Source organism: Colletotrichum jinshuiense, chromosome 4 (genome assembly GCF_051148585.1).
Source record: "Colletotrichum jinshuiense chromosome 4, complete sequence".
NCBI lineage: Eukaryota > Fungi > Ascomycota > Sordariomycetes > Glomerellales > Glomerellaceae > Colletotrichum > Colletotrichum jinshuiense.
This window is the reverse complement of record NC_139311.1, coordinates 4,750,250-4,776,672: the sequence shown is the minus strand read 5'-3', so window position 1 is coordinate 4,776,672 and position 26,423 is coordinate 4,750,250. Positions and strand designations below refer to the sequence as shown.

Below are 26,423 nucleotides of genomic sequence, written 5' to 3'. Positions count from 1 at the left end.
GCTTGGTTTGAAGAAGTGTTTGATGATGATGTCGAAGTCGGAAACCAGACCCATGGACCGGGAGAGAAGAGAGAATTTATGTAGAGACGGGACGACTCGACGCAGAGACACAAGCTTCATGCGGACGCCGTGATCGCCGGCAAGTCTGCCTTCTAGAAGGCCTCTAGCGCCAGGAAGGATCGCGGGAATGCCAGGGTGAGCTCGCAAATCTCCGAGGAAGCGAATGACACGGCACCGAAAGCTGCCGCCTTATTCACCGTGTAAGCCTTGCGCCACATACCTTGCACGGCGCAAAGGAGTGAGATGATGTTCGCGCACTCAGTACATGTCCAACTGACCCCCCGACTAGTGGATACCCCGGGCAATTCCTCCCTGAGCATCCCCCCGCAAATCGGGCGACAGGCTAACCTGGCGCGGGGCCGCGTCGGCGGGATAGGCCAATGGGATGGGCGTATCGAGCCTCACTGACACAGCCGGCACACACAGCCTGCAGAGCCCGCACAGCCCCCCGGAGCTGTCAGCCTACCCGCCTTGCCAATGCGGCAATTGCAAGTCCTGTCCGGGCACGTGGAAACATATTTGAGGTGTTTTGCGTATTGGTCGCATGCATCAATAAAGGGTAGGGGATCCGCTTCGCGCGAGATGACTGCCATTTGCAGCCTAATCGATCGCCACACAAAACACCAAGGCCGGGCGGTTCATTTGGACTTGGACTGCCATGAGTTGCGTCCTACTATTATGTGGAAAAAATGTCATATATTCATAATTCCTTGTATAACAATCTCTCGGGAATCAAGAGGTCAAAGCCCATCCAGCGGTATCATTTTACAAAACAAAACACGATCTGTCATAATCTATTCCTGTGTCATCCCTTCGATACAATGTCCTTGGCCAACAGCTCAATTTATTGGGACTCCATCTCTGTTTCGATCCACCCTGTGCTTCTTCGGTTTATCCGGATCAGATGCAAATACCTTGCCGAAGCTAGACTTGACCGCCTTGGCCAGGTTTGATGTTTGGGATGGCCCCTCGAGTTGCCGCAGTCGTTCCTTCTCTGCTTGCTTCTCGGCCTTCTTCGCAGCTTTGACGTCGGCCGGCCCGGGCTCGAATGCCGGGCGGGGACCGCGATTTGGAGGCCAGCCGCCCGATGCTTCGCTGCCCGCCGTAAACGGGATACCGGACATTATGCTCCTTGTCGTCCCGTGGGAATTAAAATGCGCGCTTGTTGGTTGTTGAACTGTTGTTTCCTCTCTTTGGAATGCTTTAATTGTCCAATCTGTTAGATGGTGGCACGGCGAATGAACGAGTAGCTATGAGGTATGTTGATATTTCGCAAACTACCAAAGCGGGTGGGTTTGATGCACTGAGCATGGAAAGCCACCAATTCCTTAAATACCTCCCGCCAAAAAAACGCCTCCCCTCATGACCTGAACTACACCGCTAGCATTGCCATGACCTGGAACTTGGGTGTCGACTCACTCCGAATTAGTCGCGATCGTCGTCTTTGGGGCGCAAGCGCACCGCCTTTATGGTGCCAAGACCCCAAGGAACGCGACGCCCGGTCGATTACGTTGACGTCACCAGGATTTCTCCTTCGACATCCCAAGGCTCGATTGAATACTTAGATATTCCGCCTGAACTGGTTGATTGAATGCAAGCCGCTGTATGGCGGAGCACATTCCAACGACGGCCAAATGTAAATCATCTACTTTCGTGATGATCCCTACCATCACTGTCGGCAAAGCCTTGCGGATTCCTGTATCCAGACGTCATCCCCTTGATGGATGGTAAGCAACCCGACAGTTAGCCAATAGTGTCTAGTTGTTTCAGGCCTCCATTTCAAGGTTATCATAATTATCACAGTATCAATTGTCTTGAAGTATAGAAGCTCTCTAATCATAATACTTCATCTTCACGCCTTTGATGACTTCGAGATCATCCACCGCGTTATCGCCTGCTGCCTGGCTCGTACTGCCAAGATTCTTGATGATCCTCTCCTTGACCCACTCTCCAGCTTTCACGGGCTTGCCGTCACTACCTAGGACAGCGCCATCGGTGAGCCCGCGCTTCTGCAGCACCGGCGACTCTCTAATCGGAATAAGATCCGTGTCGTCTTCAATCCGCACCATGTAGATGACTCCAAGGCGGTTTATGTGTGCCTGGTCCTTGGGTGGTGCAACAACTCTGTGAATGCTGGACTTCAGGTAGCCATCTGCGGTGCGGCACATTAGTATCTAGGGGTCTGCGGCAGAAAGTCAATGTGTGCACTTACTTGTAAGAAATTGCAAGGCGTCAGCAATATTGACGGTCAGAGCATCCGTCTGGGGCCGCACCCATTTCCAACTTCCATCGTTTGTGAGTACCTGCAACGCCGCGACCGGCTGACGAAAAAGCAACGTCAAGCTGCCCATGTCAGAATGCCTGCCATGATTTCGTTAGTTTCGGCACGTCCTTTCGGGTTTTGCCATGGCTAGCAACGCATCAAGGACAGTTTGCTTACCCCTTCAGCCATACGCCATTCAGCTTCTTGTTCTCCTCTTCCGTCCTCGCATAGTACTTCATGTACCTGAGATGGTCTCCGCTGCTCTTCTCGTAACGATGTTTCTTAACAAACCATTCTTCGTCCTCGAGACCAAGAGCAAGAGCAAAAACGACAAGTAGCTTCTTGACGATGTTGTTGTGTACGTATTTCGAGAACCATTCAATGGTGGCCCAGTGCTCTTTTACCACCTCTGGGTGAGGTCTGTTTTCGTGCTCCGCAATGAACTTGGGAATGTTGTAAATCTCAAAGTTGTCCCGGACACCCGGAAGAAGCTCTCGCGTGCCGGCTGGCTTCCAGCCATTGTAATCGCCCGCTTCGAGTGCCGCCCGGTACAGCGCCTTTTGTTCGTTTGACAGCCCGAGAACAGAATTTGCCAAGGCAAATTGGGTATCAATGTCCTCGCGACTGAGGCCGTGATTGACGACGTAGAAGAATCCTGCAAGTGTGCACCGACTTAGAATTCGAAATACTCATGGCCAAGATGTTGGAATGGTGTCGGTTGTAGGGCACGTACCAATCTTATCAATCGCCGTGGCCAACTCCCTCGCAAGTTCTTGCTTGCCTCCTTCCTTATCAAACTTGGCGAGGTCAAGCGTAACCAGATCAGCCCAGTCCAAGTTTTCTGTTGTCTCCGTCGCTTGAACGTAAGGAATTGCGATGGTTTCTGTAGCTGCAGCCATCGTGTTTACGCAGATATAATATCGTAAAAATGTCTAGAGCATTAAAAAGTGACAGGCTTCAGACAGTCGCAGTTGAACTGGTAATCTACGGCCTTATGTGCTTCATATTTGGACTCATGTATTCATCCTTCCCAGGTTCCACTTGCGTGCTTATGTATTACGCATACATTCGTTATCCGAACCTGCGTACATGCCGCCAATAATCTCATTTACCCCTCTCACTTCAAGAATGTTGCTTCGGCTATGGCTCTCCTTTTTGATAGGGTACTTGCATTCACCCCGCTGTATCCGAAGGTGACCATGCCACCCAGATTGAACCCCGGAGCTTGAACCGAGGGCTTGGGACGGCTCACAACGCACGCCGGCATCGCACTGCTGCAGATGATTGGCATCGGAAGCATTCTCTGGTGGCACAATAACCGCGCCTGGTTCAGCTTACTGGTCAATCGGTTTTCGAAAATCAGTTTATCTCCGTGGCCAGTGCCAATGTAGGATCTAGCGCTGTGGGGCCGACACTTTCATCAAGATGGATACAGATGAGGCAATCTGCTCTTGTCCTATCAAAGCAGACTGGTGTAACATTACCGAAAGATCGGGTTCTTGGCCTTGCAGGGGATTGCCTATGTACAAGATAAGTTGAAATTATACGTCGAGGAACACAACCTTCAACAAAGATGACAGTTTCGTCAAATGCAAACATTTTGACGCAGAGAAGCTCAAGATGGCAGCAGACGCGGCAGTCGAAAGATCGACAACTCCCAGCGAGCAACCAAACAATACAGAGAAACTAGATGAAAAGCATGGAGACCTCGAGTACCCCACGTTGGAAACAGTTGGGGAGCGAGCCCATGAAATTGACCCCGAGGTTGAGGCTCGAGTTTTGAGAAAGATCGATCTTTTTCTGATGCCTGCCATGGTTATAGGTACGATATAACTTCGACTCTCAACCAATTGTCTTTGGAAAGCTAACGGGGCTCAGGCTATGGATTGGTGTACTACGACAAGGTAATTCTAAACGATCTCACCGCGCATAGTCACATCTCACGTTTAGTAGGCAATTTTGGGAAGCGCAGCCCTATTCGGAATGACTGGCGACCTCCAACTCTCCGTCACGGACATTTCAACTACTCCTCCCAAGACTGATACAACGCGACTGAGCTGGGCTACCTCAATCTTCTACTTCGGACAGTTGGTCGGCTCGTATCCTATGACTTATCTTTTGCAACGTTTCAACACGAGGTGGACTCTTGGTCCAGTGGTCATGATCTGGGCTGTTATTTGCGCCTCCACGGCTGGTGTTACCTCCTGGAAGGGTCTACTTATTCAGCGTTTCTTCCTAGGTAAGTAAACATCTTAGCAAATAAGTACCTCGGATCAGTCTAACAGAAATCTCTTAGGCTTTACGGAGTCCATCATTCCAACAGCTTTCATGATTACAGTCAGCGGGTTTTATACCCAGAAGGAACAAGCCCTTCGACAAAGCTGGTGGTTTTCGGGGACCGGATGGTTCACAATAATCGGGAGTGCCCTTAACTACGGCTTCGCTCAAATCAAAGGAGGGGCCTTGACTCCTTGGCAGTACATCTACGTACTCGCCGGCGGCTTAACTTTCCTCTTTGGTATCTGGTGTTTCTTCCTGCCAAACTCTCCGTTTACTGCCTGGTTTCTCAGCCCAGAGGAAAGGCTTGTTGCCGTTGAGCGTTTGCGTCATGGTCAAACAGGAGTCAAAAACCAAACCATCAAGGGCAGCCAAATAAGGGAAGCGCTTCTAGATGCCAAAGTGTGGTTGGTGGCCTTGACGATGGCTTCCGGGTGAGAATACCACGAAACCCTTGATTTCTGCCTGATACTGACTGCGAAACAGATATACTGTGAACGGCGCGGTCTCTGGGTTTGGACCCCTGATTGTTTCAACTTTTGGCTTCTCTGCTCTTGACAGCATTCTCTTCCAGTTTCCACTAGGTGCCATTTGTGCTGTGGGCATCCCTCTTGCCGGCTGGGTTTGCTCTAGGTATCGTAATATTCGAATCCCCGTGCTCGTATTCTGCACACTACCTGTGATCGCGGGTTTTGTCATCATTTGGAAATCGGAATGGGGCCATCGACCTGTAGCTCCTGTTGTCGGCTACTCGCTAATTGGATTCTTCGGCCCCGTTGTTAGCTTGACGGTGACTCTTGGGGCCGGAAATGTTGCTGGAGAAACAAAGAAGAGTTTCATGGCATCTGCTGTCTTCGTGGCATACTGCGTGGGCAACATTGTTGGTCCACAGCTTGTCAAAAGCGAGACCAAGTCTCAGCATTACCCGGAACTCTGGACCGGGTTGATCATTTGGTAAGTTGACTCGAGAGACACCCCGGCACAGTTTGTTAACAGGTTACCCTGCAGCTACTGCATCACTATACTATCTGCCTCTGCACTTTACGTGATCCTTTGGAGAGAGAATAAGAGTCGAGACGCCCTTGGCTTGGACGAGAACGAGCGAGACAGGCTTGCTTTCAAGGACTTGACGGACAAGGAGAACCCTCACTTCAGATACGTCCTGTAACTGGACCTAGTTAGCACAGATGTGTCCAAGTTTCATGCCATGCATCTTGCTCAAACATAGATGGAATTGAAATGCAATATCTCACACTATGACTAATATTACCAACATACCCCGTGTAAATTTGATCACCTCAATATCTTGACTGATTGATACAATCAAAGTCACGCGATTGGAATTGACATTTCTAGTATCAAACAGGCTGGCGGTTGAAGCAAATCAATAATATCTTATTCAAGGCTTTTCCTTTTACCGAAAGCTCAACTGTTCTTTCCTAATTTCTTCATTTTGGGAATCGTCCCGCTTTGCGTCTTTCTCAGGGGTTGTGATGCAATCGTCGGTGTTCTCCACCATTGGTCGCGGTGTTTGTAAGCTGCCAATCTCAAGTCATCCTACGTGCCACAACATATCGGACGATAGCCGACGTGTATGATTGATCACCTCCGATATCGTTGGGACCGCATCGGATGTTTTGCCCGGCCCTAGCTCCGATACAATGCTCTTCGGGATGCCAACCCCGACGCCAAGTAACAGAGGTGTTAAGACAGATTTATCGGGGTTTTCTATCTTACGACTCTTCATATTGGCTTTGGGAGCGCACCCAAATCCTTGATTTTGTACTCTTTTTACTCTGAAAAAAATAGAACAACCATGGCGAAGAAAATACGTAGAGTGGCTGTGATTGGGGCTGGTCCTGCCGGTGCCATTGCAACTGATGCTCTTGCGAAAGAGCAAGCGTTTGACACCATTCGCGTTTTTGAGCGACGCGATCTCGCTGGAGGCACATGGTGAGTTTGATTGAACCATTGCAGCCTACATACGCTTTATTCACTCCCTTCATTGATGTTTGAGACTCAAGTTGCTGATTCGCAACCACACAGGGTCTATACGCCGGAACTACCACCTCGAATCCCTTCACTCCGCGCCCTGGTCGAACAACGCGCAAACCTACCTGTTGAGGTTCCAAAAACATTCCCGACTGAGACCCCTAAGACTGAAAGGATCAATTCGCATCAGCTTCGATACTCTGACACAGGCGTGCACGAGACGTTGCACAGCAATATTACGCCTGAAATTATGGCTTTTACGCAAGAACCGATACCCAAGGTCATCTCAGAACGCACCTTGAAGCAGTATGGTCCGAGCGCTCCCTTCAGACCTAGAGAATTGATCAGGGAATGGGTTGAGGAGATATTTATCCGCGGTGGTCACCAAAAGTTGGTCGAGTTCAACACCACTGTCGAACTGGCGGAGAAGAAGGGAGACGAATGGGTACTAACCCTCCGGAAGGTTGTGCCTGGAAAATCAAAAGATTATTGGTGGCAGGAAGTCTTTGATGCTTTGGTTGTCGCCTCTGGTCACTTTTACTTGCCTTACATTCCTGATATTTCAGGTCTTGTCAAATACGACGAGAAATTCCCTGGTAGGGTCAAACATAGCAAACATTTTCGAGATCCGGAAGAGTTCAGAGGAAAGGTATGCCGGCTGTCTGGATTCGTAAACTTGGTCAGACGGAGCTAACTTTTTGATCAGAAAGTTATCGTGGTCGGAGGATCGGTGTCTGCTTTTGATGCCCTCCATGATATTCGACTTGTGTCACAGCAGCCCGTGATTGCTTCTCTTAGGGAGCCGTTACCCGCCTTTGGCTGGGCACCTTTCACACATCCAGATATCATTATTAAACCCCAAATTACGAAATTCTGCCCCAAGACCGGTCGCATTACGTTTAGCGACAATTCCACAGTGGATGACGTCGACATCGTCCTGTTTGCTACTGGCTACGACTTCAGCTTCCCCTTCCTTCCAAATCAGAAGGTGCAAAACAGACGAATCCCAGGGCTATACCAGCATGTGTTCGACCTTGAGGACCCGACTTTGAATTTCGTCGGAATGGTACGTACAGAAATTCCGCCCCAGGCTTCGTCAGTTTTACCTTACTGACTTTGTTTCAGGTCACTGGTGGATTCACCTTCCGTGTATTCGAGTGGCAAGCCGTTGCTGCAGCTCGGGTGCTCGCAGGACGCGGAAAGTTACCGCCACAGTCGGAGAGAACAAAGTGGGAGCAAGATAGATTGGCGAAGAGAGGTGACGGTATCCCATTTTTCACTCTCTCTCCAGACTTTGAGGAGTACTTCGAAGCATTGCGAGCCATTGCTGGAGAGCCGGGGAAAGGGACAACAGGCAGAGTTCTGCCCAAATTCGACCCAAAGTGGCTCGAAGCATTTTCGCAGGTCATCAATGCCAGGGTCGAATGGTGGAAGAAAGAGACCAAAAAGGCCAATGAGCAGCTTCAACTTACTCCCAAGGCTAAGCTCTAGCGAATACTCTGTCTTGTTTAGTAGAATTTGCCGTTATAGAACCAAGGTTAAGAAAGCAGTCTCATTCCATGCCATTGATCTTTGAGATTCTTCCTGGTCCTGATTTTACTTCCACAGTAAGATTAGCAGGCTGACTAAATGTATTATTAATGGTTTTGCTCCCACAGATTCGTGGCCAAATTCTGCTGATAAGCTTAGGGAGCTCAAATACGAACGCTGGTGCAGATGCGTAGCTGTTTGATTGAACACTCTGAATAGATTGCATCTGCTCTTACAAATTGACGACTATGTCTAAAAATACCCTAACTACACATATGATCTGATTGTATTATTTTCATGCTTAACACCAGGAGAAATAGCTTCTTGGATTTCAACAGTCCATCGACGAATAAGCTACTACAGTTATTGGCGATGAGATAGGTACAGAGTCATCAACCCAACCTGTAGTCATTGCAACGACAGCATGACGGGCTATGAAATCTATCAATACAGTTCATATGCATTTCTTTTATTTTACAAAGCCATAAAGTTACAACAATTACTACAACGTCGAATGTGGCCTAACTCATAAAACCGTTTTACTCCGTCTTCCTGGGCGTCAATCGCACATTTAAAGGACCCTTCTTCCACAAACCAAAGAGCTCCTGCTCTGTCCAGTCTTTGCTATCATCGGCAATCTGCATGTCAAAGTTCCAAATTACTCGAGCAAGGATAACTCGCATCTCCGACATGGCCAAACTGTATCGCGTCCAAGGTCAGCAAACGTCCTCGCGAAAAATGTCTAGTAACCACTTACTTGCGACCAATGCAGTTGCGCGGCCCGAAAGAGAAAGGCTGAAGAGCGCTCTTGTCGTCATCATCAAACCGTGGATCTCCAAGCCATCGCTCGGGGATGAAAGAAGCAGGTTCGGAGAAGTACTTGGCGTCATGATAGATCGGCCACTGGGAAACCATGACCCTAGTCTGTCAACTTGATGTCAGCTTCAATTTTCATGAGGACCTGAATCTTAGGTTATTGGTCGCTTACACCCTCCGGTATATATCTTTCGCAAATGTAATCACCGCCTGGCTTGACTACTCGAGTCAGACCCATAGGGACTACTGGATAAACACGCATGCTCTCATCCAAAACAGCGAGCATGTAGCGGAGTTTTTGAACACTAAGGACAGTGATCTCATTTTCCGACTGAAAAGCTGTGCGGACTTCATTTGCTAACTTGGCCATGACCTCGGGGTGGGTTGTCAGAAAGTAGGTAACGCCTGAGAGTACTGATGCTGTGGTCTCTGAGCCAGCGATGATCAATGTGTCGGCGGTCTCTTCTATTTCGGGCTTGGACATGGCCTAAAATGTTTGTTGGTCAGTTTATTTCTTCCACTTATGAACTTTCGACGTTTTTTTGCTCAAACTTACCAAAGCGCCCGACTTCATCATCATAGACTGAACAAAATCTGGCCGTGACTCGCCCAGCTCCATGCGTCTCTCAACCTTCTCCTTACTTAGCTGACTGTGAAATTGCTGGTTCTTCCTCAGGTCTTTAGGAATCAATATCTTGGCGAACGGGCGAGTAATCCAGTAGCGCAGAAACTGGTTCCGATACACTGACGCGTGAATGTTGTCGAAAATGATGGATACCCATGGGTGGTACTCCGAGTTCTCAAGGCAGCCAAACGGCTCTCCAAAGGCCAGGTCACCAATAATGTCGAAGGTTGTCCAGTTGTACCACGAAACCATGTTCAGATGTTTGTTTCCATTCTCGCAGTTCTCATGAAGTCGCTGGATGAGGAGGTCAATTTGGTTCTGGATCAGGGGCTGCTGCTCGATCATGCTTTGCGCGGAAAAGCCATGGGCCAAAACACGACGAATGCGTGCGTGGTCGTCGCGGTTGGCATTGATGATGCTATGCGGCTTGAATTTGGCATTGATAGGGTCTTTGTAGTTCTCCGCACCTCCGCCCCCCTTGGTGTGTCCCATCAAATCCTTGAACGCACGCGGGTCGGCAATGTCTATTGTATCTGGACTTAGGCGGACGACAGGACCGTACTGGGAATGTAGCTCGACCAAGGTCTTGTGGGCCTTGCCGCTGCATATCATTCTAGTAAGTGGGATACGGGTGATTGCGTTGAGTTTAGGGCCTGGATAATGACGGAGGGGGTGGAAGTAGACATTGTAGATTGCCCTGGATATAAGACGTATAGCTCCCTGTTTTATTAATCAGTCTTCACCTCCACATTGGAACGGAATCCATGGTTAGACTCACCAAAGCAATTAAGATGACGGGCAAAGCTACTGCCAACCGCACATTGGCGAGGCTCGAAATCTCGGTTGGAATGATCATGATGGATGATGGGTGTTTCTGTTATTCTCCAAATACAATGACCTACTGTGAGATGTTTCAATGGCGATTGAAATGCTAACTTATCAAATGTCTCGTCTTGGCGAGGACCATGGTCCACAATATATAATTCTAATTATGCATGTGTGTATTTTGTTTCCGGGTGCATGCCCGCCGAGACTATGAACGACGACGACGTTGCAACCGGAGCTGAGCCCGGCCCGGTGATAAACAGCATAAGACCAGCCAATGGAAGGCGCGGCAGCTCCCGTCCGATAATCTACACTGACGTTACCATGCGTGGCTTAAAGGCGGGGAGGTGTGCTCGTTGGGGGCTTGAGCGTCAACCAGCATGTGTGATGGTGGGACGTGGTGTTTCATGGCAGCACATCTGACAATGGTGGCCATGGAAATAACGGATTTCGGGGTACTCAACGGCTCCGGATGGTGATTCAGCGTTTGCCCCCTTACTTTGCAAATCGGGGAGTTCAAGCGTGACCTTGCTAAACATGGCGAATGCGAAAGACAATACGATGACGAGGGTTTTTTTTTTGCGTTCAGGTTCGCATTGGCATCGGTCAGCTGATTAGATGACAGCTACTGGCACCGCGCTCCGGATGGGTGGCGGATCTTAAAAGCGCGAGATGTGCACGGGATCTCGGCCGTAATGCGGGGCACATGAGTCGAGGACGGAGTCGGAATTGGGGGGTTCTGGCCGAGCAAACCGGGATTGAACACCATGTCGGCATTAATGTTCTCCGACCTGTTAATAACCCCCGACATACCATCTCAACAGTTGGGTTTTGGTTGACGAAGAGGAGCTGCATGATTGCATTTGAGTTGAGTTTGCTGGGCGCAGAAGCTGTGGATGTCTCAAGGGGGCAAAATCTCGACAGGGCTATGAGAGTTGAGTTGGGCATTAAAAACGTCGTCATCCTCTCTGAGGTTTGGCCATGGGGTTCGTAACCTATTTATCACGAATTCCTGATGCAAATAACGTTTGGCCATCTACTCTCCTCCTCTGCCAGTAAGATTTACTCCATGCAAGTGAAAGCCAAGCCTCTCACACGCCTTCCTAAATGGCTTGTCACTACCATTCCCATACCCTTCCCGACTGAGATCATTAGTCTCGTGAATTTTCTACAGCTTAAGCATAGGATAAATCATTTTTTTTCCATGGAAATGGCACATCTTACAATGTTTCATGAGATGTCCCGTGCGTATCATACCATCTATTGAACAGCAAAACTTGACACCTTCGGCTGTTAACGGAGCCTGGGCTGTGCGGGCATTTTCTCTAGTCTCGATTGCGAATTTCAGACTAGTGTACCGAAAACTTGGACTTCTCTTGAATCCCGTGTCGGAAGCGTTCATTCGGGCATAGATTTTATTGGGATAGGTAATGGACGGAGTGTTAGCGCGTGGTCCACAAGTTGACCGAGAGCATGTTCACTAATCACGTAGCTAATCACACATCAACCTTGCTTCGGCAACACGATGCATCACAGTTCGTCGGAAATCTGCAAAAGAAAACCAGGTAAATTCAGACGAAAGGTTCTTTTTGGCTCGTAAGATGTTTTTCAAACTGGCATATGTGGGTTATAAGGCCTCTAAACTGCCTGTTTTGAATGAACTGCGGCGACAAACTCGGTTCGCCTCTCCACCAACCGCAGTGTCATTGAAGCCATCTGAGCTGTTAGATTACTACTCAAGGGGGATCACTAATCACATCTTTATACGCCAAAACTCACATACCGAGGGTAATGAATACATTGATTTCATCGGTGCTTACAAACAAAGAAGGGATTTATCATGGAAATGAACCATGCCGCCTTTTAAGCTTCTGCGTGACATGAACAGTTGGTCTTTGACCTTGTCAATCTTTTGCATTTGCCTACATGCCATCTGGTTCTCCAAAATATTAAACGACACTACGCAGTTGGTTTAAATAACCCTTATAATATGTTTTGCAAAATTCTGTTTTGATCCAGCATATCTAATCTCCAATTTAGGTGGTGTGCATTTCAGTTCGGAATAGCGCACCTTGAGTATACTTTTTCTTGTCATCATACTTTTCTACCACCTTCATGATGAGTTTTGCCGGCACTGAATCGCCGCTCAACCCTCTAGAGCCAGACAGGTTAGAGACAGACGTCGAGAAACAGACCGAAGACGACACAACATCGCAAGAGGATGGGGCCCGGCAGTCGATTGCATGGGATGACCCCCGTGAGGCACGGAATCCCAAGAACTGGAGCACTCTTGTGAAGATCCTCCATACAGCCATCCCGTGCTTTCTCGCATTCGAAATGTATTCACCCCCTGCCTCTCTATCCCCTAACCAAACAAACCGCTGACATGAGACGTTATAGCACGTTTGCAACCTCAATAACCGTCCCTGCGACGAGCGAAATAATGAAGGAATTCTCGGTTACGCGCACGAAATCCCTCCTGCCCTTGACTCTGTACACCATCGGCCTTGCCATCGGGCCCCTTTTTATTGCCCCATTCTCCGAAGTCATCGGTCGCAAGTGGATCTACGCTGGCTCTTGCACGTGCCTTCTTGCCTTCATCGGCGGCTCCGCCGGAGCAAACACCTTTGCCGGCCTCTTGGTCTGCCGGTTTCTGGCGGGTACATTAGGTTCTGCTGGCATTGCCGTCGGTGCTGGGACGATTGCCGACATCTGGGAGCTCGGTAAAGGCGCCGGCGCATCACTTCTGTATATTCTCGGCCCCTTTTTGGGCCCTACGCTGGGGCCTTTGGCCGGTGCATATGTTCTGGAAGATCGAGAATTCAACTGGAGGTGGACACAATATGTCCTCCTCATGGTGGCAGCGCCAATTTGGGTTGGGACCATCCTCATGAAGGAAACCTCCAAGGCCTGGATTCTGCGCAAGGAGATGGGCGAACATCAAAACATTACACCTGCTCGGCTTGGAGCAATGGTCAAGACGGCCATTATGAGACCTACCAAAATGCTCCTCACCGAAGTCATTGTATCGTCCCTAGCCATATACACGGCCTTCGCATACGCCATGATCTTCAGTTACTTTGCCAGCAGCTCCTACGTCCTCCAGCGCTTCTACCGGTTCAACTTGCAAGAAGTTGGGCTTAGTTTCATCAGCGTCATCATCGGCTACATCCTCGCTACTTTTGTTTACGCCTTTCTCGATGCCAAGTTTCGGATTCCCGCCGTGCATGCCGGGACCTCTGTACCAGAACAGCGACTCTACGCGGCACTTGTAGGTAGCGTTGTTCTGCCCATCGGGCTCTTCTGGTAAGTTTAACGACCTGAACCCAGGGTTTTCCTTGTTTCGACGAACCTCCAGCAGATGGCTGATTCATAACATAGGTATGCATGGGAGGCACACGAAGGTGGTCGCTGGGCTGCCCTCGTTGCAGCTGGGATCCCGATAGGACTCGGGGCTTTCTCTCTTTTTGTAAGTCGAATCGACCCGGAGTGCTGCTGCACATTGCTGACATCTGATAGCTATCAGTAATAACCTACATGGTGGACTTCTACGGTGCCAAGGCCGCCGCGTCTGGTATGTCACCCCAAGTCCATATTCTGACTTCATCAGCTGACCAACATCTATAGCATTGGCTGCGAATGGTATTTTGCGATACACACTGGGTGCCGTGTTCCCTCTCTTCACGATTCAGATGTACGAGAAGCTCGGTGTGCACTGGGCAGGAAGCGTATTCGCATTTCTATCACTGCCTCTTCTGCCGATTCCGTGGCTTTTGTTCAAGTACGGTGGTAAGCTCAGGCAACGGAGCAAATTTGTGGTCACAAGCGCATGAAGCTGCCTGAATGGTGGATTCCGAGAGGGTCGAGGAAACAAGTCGCAGCCACGACGCAGGATCAAGTGAGAAGCATCATAGAACTGCGTTCTTTTCTTGGCTTAATAGAACAAAAAACTTATACTATCCCAGTACCTTAATTCGCTTCCTTGTAACGTTGCCGAAGACCAATGACCCGTCGACCAATTCACGGTGAGGATGCGGCAGGAAAATTGGTCAGGCCGGTGAATCTCGGCATCTCTCGGTGTAGTCAGGTGACGTCACAGGTGTGTGGATCCGCTCTTAGTCAGCCCCCCTAAAAATAACGCCGGGATGGCCGCCCTAGATCATGACACGGTGCTCTATTCGTGCTAAGGATCGACTCATCAAGCCGGCACCTATTCCGATCTTGAGATGCACTTGGCTGGTGATCATCAACGATGCTGAAAAACTCTCAAGTATGCACTATACGTTGTTTTTTGCAACTGACGCGTTGCAATAATGGGGATGCTTGATCGCCCTCCCCTCGCGTGTATTTCTCGTGCTAGCTGAGCTTTATGTCTCAAGACGAAGCTTTCCATTTTGTCTCGGAACATTCAGCAGTGTTCCAGCCACTGGCCAGAGCAAGCCACAGCATGGATTTTCACTAATTATTGTCAAAGTAAAGTAAGTTGCCCAAGAGTCAAGACCCATGCGCGCGGCTCTGCGGCAGCGTCAACTCTGGGCAGTGGGGACGCTGACGCGTTCGGATTCTTGTGCACACCCAACCAGAGACATCGCGGAGCGCGTGGGCTGCCGATGTTCCAGGCGAGGCGGAAGCAAGGGCCACATTCATCCCCTTTCTTCCCAGGGCTGAAGTTCCAAATCCCGCCGAATTTCGTCTCTTCTCCCAACACAGGAAAGGCTATGTCCCTCTCGGCCCTACCGCACCCATCCAGCCCTTCGGACGGAGCCATCTTGCTGGGTCACACCTGAACTGGGTCCGTTTCTCGTTCATCGTTCCCATTCTTTTTTTATTTCGCTGTGTGTAATTGCCCGCCCCCAACCGTGGGGACACTTGACATCGGCCGTGCCGACTTCCCTTCCCACGCCTACATAATCACGCCTTTTCTCCCGCGCTTTCTGCGCTTCGTGTGGAGGGAGGATGGGCATTATGGATACACTTGGGGTGACGGACCCCTTGACACATCTTCCCCATAAACCACAAACCTATAACAACAAATATGTCGTCGTTTATGATTTCACTGAAGTCGGTACGTCGCTGGAGGTCGTGGAAGACCGGCTACCGTTTGATAGATCGTAGATGGGCCCAACTAACCGCGTCCAGACTCCGAGACCTCCATCAAGGAGCTGACTACTCTTCTCAATGACCTCGAGTCTGCTGGTCTCCAGACCGAGGTCAGGGCCGGCTACGACCAGTCCCTTCTAATCTTCGTTCAGGCCCCACGGGAGCTCCTCGGAAACTCGGTCTACAAGTCGAGGTGAGTCCATCGGCCCGTTTTGTTTTCCCTAACACCCTCAACTAACCTTGCACCAGAGTAAAGGACTGGCTCTACGGTATTATCCCCGAGCACCCTGGTGGTACTAAGACCACCGTCGTCGACGGTGCCTTTGAAGCCGAGGATATCCTTTCGGTTTATCATCTCGTAAACTGGCCTAAATCACTAGGTGGTGCTGGAGTCACCCCCGAGACGGGACAATGGAAGAACGTCAAAGCCATTTTCCCTCTTCACAACGAAGAGACGAACCAGTCCTTGATGAAGCATCTCAGCAAACGCCTGTTCTTGACCCTTGATGACATCGACTCTATTCGTGACCTGTGGGGAACCAAGGTAAGGTTATCATCTACGCTGCTCGCCACTACAACGTGCCTAATGCAATTCCCTCCTTAGGTCGCCTACTACTTCGCATTCATCCAAACGTACCTCCTGTTCCTCACCTTCCCCGCCTTCACGGGTGTCATTGCTTGGATGTACTTCTCCAAGTACTCGCTCACCTACGCCATCTTAACTTGCGTGTGGTGCACCATATTCCTCGAGTACTGGAAGATCCAGGAGGTCGACCTCAGCATCCGGTGGAACGTGCAGGGAATTGGCAAGGTAAAGGTCAACAGGCCGCAGTTCAAGTACGACAAGATCATCAAGGACGAAGCCGGCCGAGAAAAACATTACTTTCCCAAGTGGAAGCAGGTTACCCGTCAGCTCCTGCAAATTCCCTTTGTCTTGATTTCAGCTGTTGCGCTGGGCGCCATCATCGTGCTCGTCTTCGCTATCGAGGTTCTCATTTCCGAAGGTTACGATGGGCCGCACAAGAACCTCATCGTAAGTCTGCGCCCGGGCTGTGCATTGCGTATGGGCTTTGGCTAATCCTATCTGCAGGAGTATGTACCGACGTGTTTGCTCGCCGTTGCACTGCCATACATCAGCAGCGCCCTCGAAGATGTGGCCACCATCCTGACGAACTACGAGAACCACCGAACCGCCGACTACCACGAGTCGTCACTGACGCAAAAGGTTTTCGTGCTCAACATCATCACGAACTACCTCCCGATTCTCATCACGGCGTTTATCTACGTCCCGTTCGGGGACACCTTCGTCCCGTGGCTGGAGGGCCTAACCAAGGGGTTCCTCGGCGCCATCGGCCAGAAATACATGGACGACGACCTCAGCTTCCACGTCGACGCCGACAGGCTGCGGGATGAAGTGATTGCCCTGGTCGTCACGGGGCAAATATCTGGCTTCTTTGACGAGAACATCATGCCTGTTCTCAAGCACAAAGCGCAGAGCATTTACCGCGAGTACAAGAGGTCTCACTCGAAGGACACGATGCTCACGTCCATCGTCAAGGACGACCCGGAAGAGGCCAGATTCCTGCGCAGCGCCCGCAACCAAGCGACACTGGAGAAGTACAACGTCCAAGACGACATCGCCGAGATCGTCCTGCAGTTCGGATATCTCGCGCTCTTCTCGCCCGTCTGGCCCCTCATCCCCATCGGCTTCCTCATCAACAACATCGTCGAGCTGCGCACCGATTTCCTCAAGATTTGCATGGAGCACCAGCGCCCGGCCCCCGTGCGCACAGACGGCATTGGCCCGTGGATCAACTCGCTGGATTTCCTCACGTGGGCTGGCAGCCTCTCCACCGGCGCGATCGTGCACCTTTTCGGAGCGAACAGCATCGGCCACGGGGCGTGGTGGGCGCTTCCGATCACAATCTTCATCAGCGAGCACATCTTCATCGCTCTCCGAACCATAGTGCGCTTCGTCCTGCAGCGCATCGGCTCGGAGCAGATTCGCAAGCAGCGCCAGCAGCGGTACGCAACGCGCGTGAAGCACCTGGAGGAGATGGAGGCGAACAAGCAGGCCGGGCTGCTCCTTTCGGTCGCTGAGCGGGAGCGGCGCAAGTCGATCAGGGCGATGGGCCACGACTCGTTCTGGACGACGCAGATTGATGACGGTGCAAGTGCGGCTGTGGGAATCGGTCTTATTCAATCGGTCAAGAGGGCCGAAATCTTGAAGAATGGACAGCCGAAGCTCGATTAGACACCATTTTGACACAAAGCAGCGAACACGATCCGATTGCACAAAAGTTGGCTTGTACTATTAACGGAGTAGCATCAAAAACAGACCGAACTTTTCTGTAAATAGAATGTAAATCTCACTTGTAACATTCATCCGACTTGGCTGTGCTGTGTGACTTGTGGGTATTGGGCCTTGGTCTCCGAAATGACATGCATTTGACATCACAACGCTGACATCATCGAACGACAACTGCATGTCCTGCGACGCATCGCCGCAGCTTTAACCTCACTTCATAATCTCGCAATAATCACCGTTCATAACCTTTGAATATTGTCAAAAGTCATTGTCGATAAATGCCAAAATGTCAAACCCAGCCACATCACCCTTTGGCAACCCCCTCTCCTTCGCCTCCTGCTCCATCGGCCTTCCACGTCACACCCTCGAACAAAAGCTGGAAGCGATCTCCTCAGCTGGCTTCAACGGCATAGAACTATCCTTCCCGGACCTCCAATCCTTTGCGAACCGCCGATTGGGGAAAGGCGAGATCGCGGACGACGACTATGACTCTCTTTGCGAGGCCGGCAAGCAGATCCGCGCGCTGTGCGAGGAGTTGCAGCTTCAGATCATAGTCTTGCAGCCCTTTTCCAACTTCGAAGGGTGGCCCAAGGGTAGCAAGGAGCGCGAAGAGGCATTCACGCGCGCCAAGGGGTGGATGGAGATCATGAGCGCTGTCGGGACCGACATGTTGCAGGTCGGATCGTCCGACTCGCCTGGCATTACCTCGTCCATCGGAGAGCTGGTCGCGGATCTCGCCGAGCTGGCGGACCTGCTGGCGACGCGAGGCTTCAGGATCGCCTACGAGAATTGGTGCTGGGCGACGCACGCGCCGACATGGAAAGACGTGTGGAAGGTCGTGCAGCTCGCGAACCGGCCGAACCTGGGACTGTGCCTCGACACGTTCCAGTCCGCAGGCGGGGAGTGGGGTGATCCCACGACCCAGTCTGGGCGCATCGAGACAGGAGGCATCGGGGAGAAGGAGCTGAAAATGAGTTATGAGATTTCCCTCCAAGAACTCGCAAAGACGGTCCTGCCAGAGAAGATCTTCTTTCTGCAAATCAGCGATGCTTACAAGGTTACTCCACCGATAGAGGCAAAGACTGACGAGAACGGGCTGAGGCCGAGGGGACGGTGGAGTCATGATTACCGTCCATTGCCGTATGACGGCGGATACTTGCCCATTTTACAGTTTTTGGAGGCTGTCATGAGCACAGGCTTCCGCGGATGGTTGTCTGTTGAGGTCTTTGACGGCAAGTTCGAGGAAAAGTATGGGGATGATTTGGTGGGTTATGCAGAGAAGGGGAAACATGCTGTTGTAGAGATGCTAGGAGGAATGATTGTGGATAGGAGTGGGTTCTAATGAATAATCTAAAGTAGTTTGAAAGGAATCTATAATCAACTGGTACTTGATGCCATGCCCTGCTTTCCTTCTTCAGTGAATTTCAGAGGTGTCTTGTTCTCGGGCCACGGCATGATAGTCAACCCCTCCCAAATACCCAACCACCTCCTTGCTTTCTTCTCATACGGCTCCCTCAACCCAATCTGCGGATGGGGCCTCACAATCATGCTGAAAAACTCCGACAACCCCCTTGGCGCATAAACCTTCCACTTGTCATCATCAACCAGCCTCACCCCAATCATCGCGCTCGTCGAGATCCACGAGTCAATCCCCTCCTCCACAGAAGTATGCTGGGGACACGGCACCCCAAATTTCTTTTCGTACCATAAATGCACCCTTGCCTGGTTCCGAATCTCGACCTCTACTGGGATGTCTGCAAATACCTCCTTTCCCTTCTGGATGGCGGCATCCTCGGCCGCCCAGGAGAGGTCGGACGAGTCAAAGTAGACCAGGTCGTAATCGTGGATGCCCGTTTCCGCGGGCTTCTTGGAGACGGCGTTCCAGATTGTCTGGGAGACGGCGCCGCCGGCGAGGTACCAGTTTGGCAGGCCCAGGACTGCGGCGCGAGAGAGAACTTTGAGGAGGGTTGGGTTGGTGCTAATAACGCCGCGAAAGTGGGAGAGTTGCTCCTCCAAGGGGAGGCGGGCGGGATTCATTGTGGTTTCTTGGCGATGATACGAGAAAGGCTTGAGAGTGATGCCTTGCCACTCAAATGTTGATGTGAAGTTTCGGTGAAAGGATCGGTCGTACCACACAATGCGGGGCTGAATATGCAGCTTACCTAACCCGCGATTCTATCAAGGCTTAACTCTCCAGCGGCATTGTCTGGACTGCCTTCTTTTTCGAGTTTTCCCTTCCCTCTCTATCACCCATGATACGTGCTTATTGAGGTTCTCATGGTCATTTGCGATATACGCCGTATTCCAGGATCAGGAGATACATAGATGATCAAAGCAGGCGACCCAGGCTGCTCGCCAATCCGACGCTGATCTTCGCTCCGTGTCGAGAGTGCAAGCTCTGTTCAAAGCGGTGGTGGTAATAATGCGAAAGCCACAGAAATGTCTGCCTTGCCTGACGGATCTTCCTTAGCTGCTGTGCGGAGGCAACGCAGCAAAACGCTGACGGGGACGGAATGCCACGCTGATGGCAGTATTAGGAAGACGGGTGTTGTCGATAACTATATCCGCCTGCCAAGGATGTAGGCGATCTGCTTGCTGTTATTAGACATGTATGTCTCTATTTGGCAGTTGAAGTATTTCCTCGTCATCTCTTGACGCGAGATGCTGGAGCATTTCCGCCAATACATCGCAAATCCAATTCGTGGACTCAGTCTAAGGTTAGCTGCTCGGGAAATACAAGCGAATCAACAGCTTTCTGGTCTCCAACTACGGCAGCCTGCAAGAAGGAGTGTGTCAAAACTCCATTTTGCCATTTTTCTTAATTGGAAAAGGGTAGGCGTGGCTAAAAGCAGGGAAAAACAGGACCTGCCCCATTTATATCTCTAATTTGATTGGCTAATTAGTTTAGCGATATTTGACTGGCGTAATGATAGTACTTTAAACGATTTGCATGTTCTACAAAATGTGAAGCCTTGATCCTTGACTGGTAAATCTAACGTCCGCTTTATTTCCAGGTTTTAGTTACACACATACCTTACAGCACTTACAGCACCTACACCACCTACACCACCTACACCACCAACACCACCTACACCACCTACACCACCAACACCACCTACAGCATCTACATCACCTACACCACTAATACTACCAATACCAACAGCACTTACAGCACCTACAGCATCTACACCACCAACACCACCAACACCTGCAGCACACACCACTCACAGCACTTGTCATACAGCGCACCCCATGCAACTACCCACCGTCTGCAGCACTTATGGATACACTACTACACTGCCAATATTGCTTATAAGCCTCAGCCAACCAATCAAAACTCACTAACTAGCTACAACAAACCTTACGCTACGCACTTATCCAACAACACAAATCCCACAAGGGGTGTAGGCGCAGTAAGCAAAATGGAGTTTTGACACACTCCTTCTTGCAGGCTGCCGTACCAACCCCGCGTCTCCCCCGCACCACATCTCCCCCAAACAGTAAAACGTTCAGGGCAAATCGGTTCATCAGCCATGATCGTCCGGTTAAATTCAACGTGGCAGGCTTGTAGAGTGCACCGCAGCCACTACAGACGTAGTCTTATCCTGATCAAATTTCGCACCACCTGCTGGCCGGGTGCTACTGCACATGATGCAGTTGTAAGGACCCTTGGCATTTCCATCATGCCCACACAATTGGAGGCCATGAGTGCTTTTGATTTCCATAATGGAACCGTGATACTCGAAGTGGATTTTCATAGGTAACATAATTAAGCTTATAAAAGGTAAAGGCTGTCTTGACTTCCAGTGATATTAAGTACGCAGGGTTGGTTCAGTTCCTGGACATTAATGATACTCAGTTAAGATGCAGTGGCTCAAGTATCTCGTTCCAACCGCCACGGTCCTGGGGCTCGTCATAGCCTACGATGCCCCACCTCGGCCTAACATCGTGCCATTCCCCAAGACGCCAACTCGTCCCTTGCCAGTCAGTCCCCTAAGAGACCCTTCCAAAGTCTGCATCGTCTGCCACAAGACGACCGGCGACTCTGCACCAGCGATCCTCAAGGCTGCCCACGACTGTAACGATGGTGGTACAGTAGTATTCTTACCGGGCGCTACATACACGATAGCGAGCCGGGTGGATTTGACGTTTCTGAAGCATATTGACTTTGCCATCCTGGGTACCATTGTATTCAGTGACGATGTCAAGTACTGGCAGACCAACACGTTTGCTTACCGCTACCAGAATGTCAACTTGATGTGGCGTTTCGGGGGAGAGGATGTGAATATCTATGGACTAGGCCAAGGGACTATTGATGGTGAACTACTATCACCAGATTTCCCCAGATTGTCTGCCATTTTTTACTAACTAAGCTGCAGGTCTTGGGCAAACCTGGTGGAACGCAAATGTGGCAAACTCAACGGTCGTTCGCCCGCTCCTCCTTGGAACCGATGGCTTGAAAGGCGGTTCCATCACCGGCCTCAATATGCGGAATTCCCCCAATTGGTTCAATATCATCTCTAACTCGTCTGATATTCTCATCTCGGACATGAACTTGACGGTTGAGGTGACCAATAAGACGTCGCCGGCAAAGGTTAGCTATCCACCCCTGTCCACCTCAGATTCTTACACAGCTAATGGGAATGATATCAAGAACACCGATGGCTGGGACACGTATCGCAGCGACAACATCATCATACAGAACTCAATTATTGACAACACAGATGGTGAGATCTCAGGCGGTCTCCACATGCACGTCTCGCTAACGCACTGTAGACTGCGTATCCTTCAAGCCGAACTCCACCAATGTCCTCGTACAGGGTCTACGTTGTAACGGATCTCACGGCGTTTCCGTCGGTAGTCTAGGTCAGTATCAGGGACAAGTAGACATTGTCGAAAACCTCTACATATACAACATTTCCATGTCAAACGCCTCCGACGGCGCTCGCATCAAAATCTGGCCGGGAGTGCCGCCAGGCACCACTGGTTCTGAAGCCGGAGGTGGTCTAGGCTATGTACGAAATGTAACATATGACAAGTACGAGAACAAGAACAACGACTGTAGGAATCCTCGTCATTATTTTCAAAGGGCTGTTGCTGACCCCAACTAGGGGCTATCCAACTTACACAATGTTACTTCGCGGCAAGCCAAGAAGCCTGCCGCAAGTATCCTGTAAGTCATTAGGCTCTGGAGGCACTTTTAGTCGCTACCTCAAGCTAATCAACGATAAGGCAACCCTCGTGATTGAAGACATTGTGTTCAAGGACTTCACTGGAACGACTTCAAAGAAGAACGACCCCCGAGTCGGCTCCCTCATCTGCAGCGATCCCTCCGTGAGTCTTTTTGTTACATTGTTTATTACCTCTGACACTTGAGCAAACCACCCTCTGACACCTCGTTAGGTCTGCAAAAACATACAAGCCTATGATATTAACATTTCGCCTCCCAGTGGCAAACCGGCCAAGTGGACATGCACCAACATGGATAACTCTTTACTCGACATTGATTGCATCTGAAATTTGCCCTAGCGTGAGGGTTGTCAGTCATAGTCACTAAACAGCTAGCCTTGGTTTCCGAATTTGCTGGTGGCTGATACCAAGCCGGATGAGCATGTATGCCAAGGCCCAAGAACACGTATGCTGAGTCGCAACGAAATGAGCGCCAAGCATCTTGGCCGCTTCGTGGAAGCTTAAACCGCTTATTGAGAGCCGCAAACACGGCGACTTGTTTAAAAATTGACTTTTCTTTCGGCCCATCCTATTCTGTGCGCTGAGTATCGTGAATCTAATTTATTTAGTCTTTGAATGCAACCTCATTCGACTCCGCAAATAAATGTTCCTGGGGCGCATCTTCATGCACAGAAGGGATATGCTTGTCAAAATATCACTACTGAGGTACTTCGCAAGCAGGAGGCTATCTCCGTCATATTTCCAATGTCTGGTCGGAAGTTTTGCACAGTGGTGGTTGGAGACGATCCCACACCACTTGTAAAAAGGCGCCAAGACGGATAAATTGAAGTGGTGTGTTGGTGCCTCCTGTCACCTCGCCAATCCTTTTCTCTGAGTATCTGTAGAATCGGTGGAGGCAAGGCTAATGCGAATGATCAATTTCGGTAAGGCTGGAAATGCTCGTTTGCTCGTGACCTTGTCTGTTGCCCTGGTCAAAGGATCATGTCGTTTTGTGATAGGAGGAAATTCTACCCCGAGTTCGGGTGTCAATGCAGCTGATTGTCACCGATATCGTGCGATGGCTTTACCAAAGTTCGTTGGAGCAGCCAAGGTCCAAACATGGTCCCTAATAGGGCATCTAGGGTATCACACCAATGCGGCTGCAGTGCCAATATGTGCATACCTTACATGGGCGCAAGTCGTGGGTGGATTTCCCCAGGTTTACTCGCTCATCAGCCCATGGGGTACGAATCCTCTGCGGGGAAACGTGGGTGGTATAATATTTGAATGCATCTCCTCGATTGTGACTATGTCAACCTTCTTTCTGATGCTATTTACGCGTTCCAAGCGCAACTACACGACGGCAGCTATTCGACTTGGCCGAAACAGTCACCATGGCGGTCTCTGGGAAAGTATACAGCTGGTAGGTCGCATTTCAACATACCCTGATGCTACTGCACTTGCTGACTGTTGTGCGTCAAGGTACTCCGCCTTGCTGGCGGCGATGTGCATGGTACTCTATGGTTTCGACGCCTCTGTCTTCAATTCCGTCCAGGCATCAGACAACTGGCTTGCCTACTTTGATCTTAATCCAGTATGACGGTGTAACTGTTTCTCGAACAGAATACCTCCGCTGAGAAGTTTTCCTAGGATGAAGATACCCAGCTCATCGGTCTCATCAACACCGTTTACACTATCGGTGCCATCATAGCGGGTTTCTTTTTTGGTGGCCCACTTGTAAGCAGGGATGAAAAACCTCCAGGAAGCCTTTCTAACAGTTGTAGGCTGATTGGGCTGGACGTCGTGTGGGAATGGGCGTCGGCTGTCTCCTCACCATTGCCGCTGCCTTTATGCAAGCTTTCGCACCCCGCCACAACCTCGCTGTTTTCATGGCCGGTCGAGTAATTATCGGTCTTGGGCAAGGCCTTGCCTTGAGTAAGTTTCCGCGTTGCTTGCACCAAGGATGGACAATAAGCTGACTTGCAATGTCTAGCCGCCGGTCCGGTTTACATCAACGAAATCACACCAGCTGAGATCAGAGGTGTTGTTATGACGTTCTGGCAACTCAACTTTTCCGTCGGTTCTTTCATTGCATACTGGATCAACTACGCCTGTGGTCTGAATCGCGAGAAACTTGGGGACTGGGACTGGCGCATGGTGGTCATCTTCCAAGTCCTCGTCCCCACCATTGTCTGCTCCCTTCTTTGGACCATCCCCGAGTCGCCGAGATGGTATGTCCAGAAGGGCAAGCCGGAGCAAGCTCGAAAAGCCCTTCTCTCTCTGCGAAACTCTGCACAAGATGCCGAGCATGAACTCCTCACAATCAGAGAAGCCATCGAATACGAGAAAGAAGCAATTAGCACCAACTACACGGCTCTCTTCAAGGATCCGTCAGTCCGCAAGCGTCTCATACTGACCGTAATCCTCAACATCGGACAGCAACTTACCGGCCAAGGCACGCTCAACAACTACTCTACTTCAATTTACAAGAAAATCTGGCCAAACAAGTCAACGATTAATCTTATTAACGCTCTCAACGGTACTTTTGGCATAATCTTCACGTTGAATGCTATGTGGACTGCCGATCGTTTTGGCCGTCGATGGCTTTTTATGGTCGGCGCGGTGGGCATGGGCATCTGCATGTTGATTGTTCCGGTGGTTAGCATTGCTACTCCGAATCTGCCCGGGGACACAAAGTCCCAGTCCGTCGGCATCTCCATCGTCTTCCTCCTGTTCTTGTTCGCGTTCTTCTACAAGCCTTCATGGTATGTAATTATCCGATGTGACCTTGAATATCATCTAACACTGGATAGGGGAGCAACCGTCTGGATATACACTGCCGAGGTATTCTCAATGAACATCAGAGCACAGGCAGTCGGAATGTGTTCCCAGTCGCAAAACGTCGCAAACACAATTTTCCAACAATTCTTCCCCACCTTTCTCAAGAAAACCGGCCTTAAGTGTCTGTTCTTTTTCATGTCGGTTAACTTTGTCCTTGTCGCATACGTGTACTTCTTCATCCCCGAAACCAAGAAGGTCCCTCTGGAAGAGATCGATGTCCTGTTCGGCGGCGTTAATCATGTCGAGAAGGGTAGCCAGATCGTCGGCTTGGGACCCGAGAATGAGATGAAGGATTATGCGAACAGATTTCCGAAAGAGCCCACAGAGGTTAAAGTCGCCTGAGCAGGTTTCATGTTAAGCTGAAACAAATCAGACGACAGCCAGTGAGGCGGTAGGGATTTTAAGTTTGAATTAAGCTTAAGAGTACTACAGCTGAAATGCTACGGTATTTTAAATATATTCTGTAGTGGATAATACTATTGGCCCTTGAACAATAACAGGGTTGCTGGTCTTTAGGTGAAAGCATGGCGATGGCCGTCGGACGAAAGAAAGATGGGAGACAGCGAAAGACACATGCTAGCCGGGTGCAGGGGTGCGGGGTAACTGCGGGGCCGGCT

The 26,423-nt window shown here is 50.3% G+C and overlaps 9 protein-coding genes across 9 annotated transcripts; 6 read left to right on the top strand and 3 right to left on the bottom strand.

Annotated features, from left to right (window-relative positions):
- Positions 1–1,892: 1,892 nt before the first annotated feature.
- On the bottom strand, positions 1,893–3,222 carry EsH8_IV_001202 (uncharacterized protein; the record flags this gene model as incomplete). The annotated part of the gene is made up of 4 exons (XM_083266092.1): positions 1,893–2,212; positions 2,273–2,343; positions 2,501–2,978; positions 3,057–3,222. 4 exons carry the CDS (start codon positions 3,220–3,222, stop codon positions 1,893–1,895), a joined length of 1,035 nt encoding a protein of 344 aa, XP_083124987.1.
- A 1,084-nt stretch (positions 3,223–4,306) lies between these two features.
- On the top strand, positions 4,307–5,768 carry EsH8_IV_001201 (uncharacterized protein; the record flags this gene model as incomplete). The annotated part of the gene is made up of 4 exons (XM_083266091.1): positions 4,307–4,562; positions 4,620–5,034; positions 5,087–5,554; positions 5,609–5,768. 4 exons carry the CDS (start codon positions 4,307–4,309, stop codon positions 5,766–5,768), a joined length of 1,299 nt encoding a protein of 432 aa, XP_083124986.1.
- Positions 5,769–6,416: 648 nt separating this feature from the next.
- Positions 6,417–8,083, top strand: EsH8_IV_001200 (uncharacterized protein; the record flags this gene model as incomplete). Its single annotated transcript, XM_083266090.1, has 4 exons — positions 6,417–6,553; positions 6,647–7,241; positions 7,299–7,658; positions 7,718–8,083. 4 exons carry the CDS (start codon positions 6,417–6,419, stop codon positions 8,081–8,083), a joined length of 1,458 nt encoding a protein of 485 aa, XP_083124985.1.
- A 578-nt stretch (positions 8,084–8,661) lies between these two features.
- On the bottom strand, positions 8,662–10,419 carry EsH8_IV_001199 (cytochrome P450; the record flags this gene model as incomplete). Its single annotated transcript, XM_083266089.1, has 5 exons — positions 8,662–8,821; positions 8,880–9,046; positions 9,111–9,425; positions 9,495–10,283; positions 10,342–10,419. The coding sequence occupies 5 exons, from the start codon at positions 10,417–10,419 to the stop codon at positions 8,662–8,664; spliced, it is 1,509 nt and encodes a 502-aa protein (XP_083124984.1).
- Positions 10,420–12,503: 2,084 nt separating this feature from the next.
- On the top strand, positions 12,504–17,742 carry EsH8_IV_001198 (calcium-activated chloride channel-domain-containing protein; the record flags this gene model as incomplete). The annotated part of the gene is made up of 9 exons (XM_083266088.1): positions 12,504–12,727; positions 12,789–13,694; positions 13,770–13,857; positions 13,908–13,962; positions 14,016–14,177; positions 15,528–15,681; positions 15,738–16,032; positions 16,093–16,521; positions 16,579–17,742. The coding sequence occupies 9 exons, from the start codon at positions 12,504–12,506 to the stop codon at positions 17,740–17,742; spliced, it is 3,477 nt and encodes a 1,158-aa protein (XP_083124983.1).
- A 340-nt stretch (positions 17,743–18,082) lies between these two features.
- Positions 18,083–19,138, top strand: EsH8_IV_001197 (xylose isomerase-like protein; the record flags this gene model as incomplete). The annotated part of the gene is made up of 1 exon (XM_083266087.1): positions 18,083–19,138. The coding sequence occupies one exon, from the start codon at positions 18,083–18,085 to the stop codon at positions 19,136–19,138; it is 1,056 nt and encodes a 351-aa protein (XP_083124982.1).
- A 35-nt stretch (positions 19,139–19,173) lies between these two features.
- On the bottom strand, positions 19,174–19,833 carry EsH8_IV_001196 (nucleotidyltransferase family protein; the record flags this gene model as incomplete). The annotated part of the gene is made up of 1 exon (XM_083266086.1): positions 19,174–19,833. The coding sequence occupies one exon, from the start codon at positions 19,831–19,833 to the stop codon at positions 19,174–19,176; it is 660 nt and encodes a 219-aa protein (XP_083124981.1).
- A 1,827-nt stretch (positions 19,834–21,660) lies between these two features.
- Positions 21,661–23,313, top strand: EsH8_IV_001195 (uncharacterized protein; the record flags this gene model as incomplete). Its single annotated transcript, XM_083266085.1, has 6 exons — positions 21,661–22,114; positions 22,176–22,523; positions 22,573–22,857; positions 22,908–22,969; positions 23,029–23,130; positions 23,200–23,313. The coding sequence occupies 6 exons, from the start codon at positions 21,661–21,663 to the stop codon at positions 23,311–23,313; spliced, it is 1,365 nt and encodes a 454-aa protein (XP_083124980.1).
- Positions 23,314–24,359: 1,046 nt separating this feature from the next.
- Positions 24,360–26,148, top strand: EsH8_IV_001194 (sugar porter family MFS transporter; the record flags this gene model as incomplete). Its single annotated transcript, XM_083266084.1, has 6 exons — positions 24,360–24,388; positions 24,448–24,559; positions 24,616–24,702; positions 24,750–24,900; positions 24,959–25,730; positions 25,779–26,148. The coding sequence occupies 6 exons, from the start codon at positions 24,360–24,362 to the stop codon at positions 26,146–26,148; spliced, it is 1,521 nt and encodes a 506-aa protein (XP_083124979.1).
- Positions 26,149–26,423: the final 275 nt, after the last annotated feature.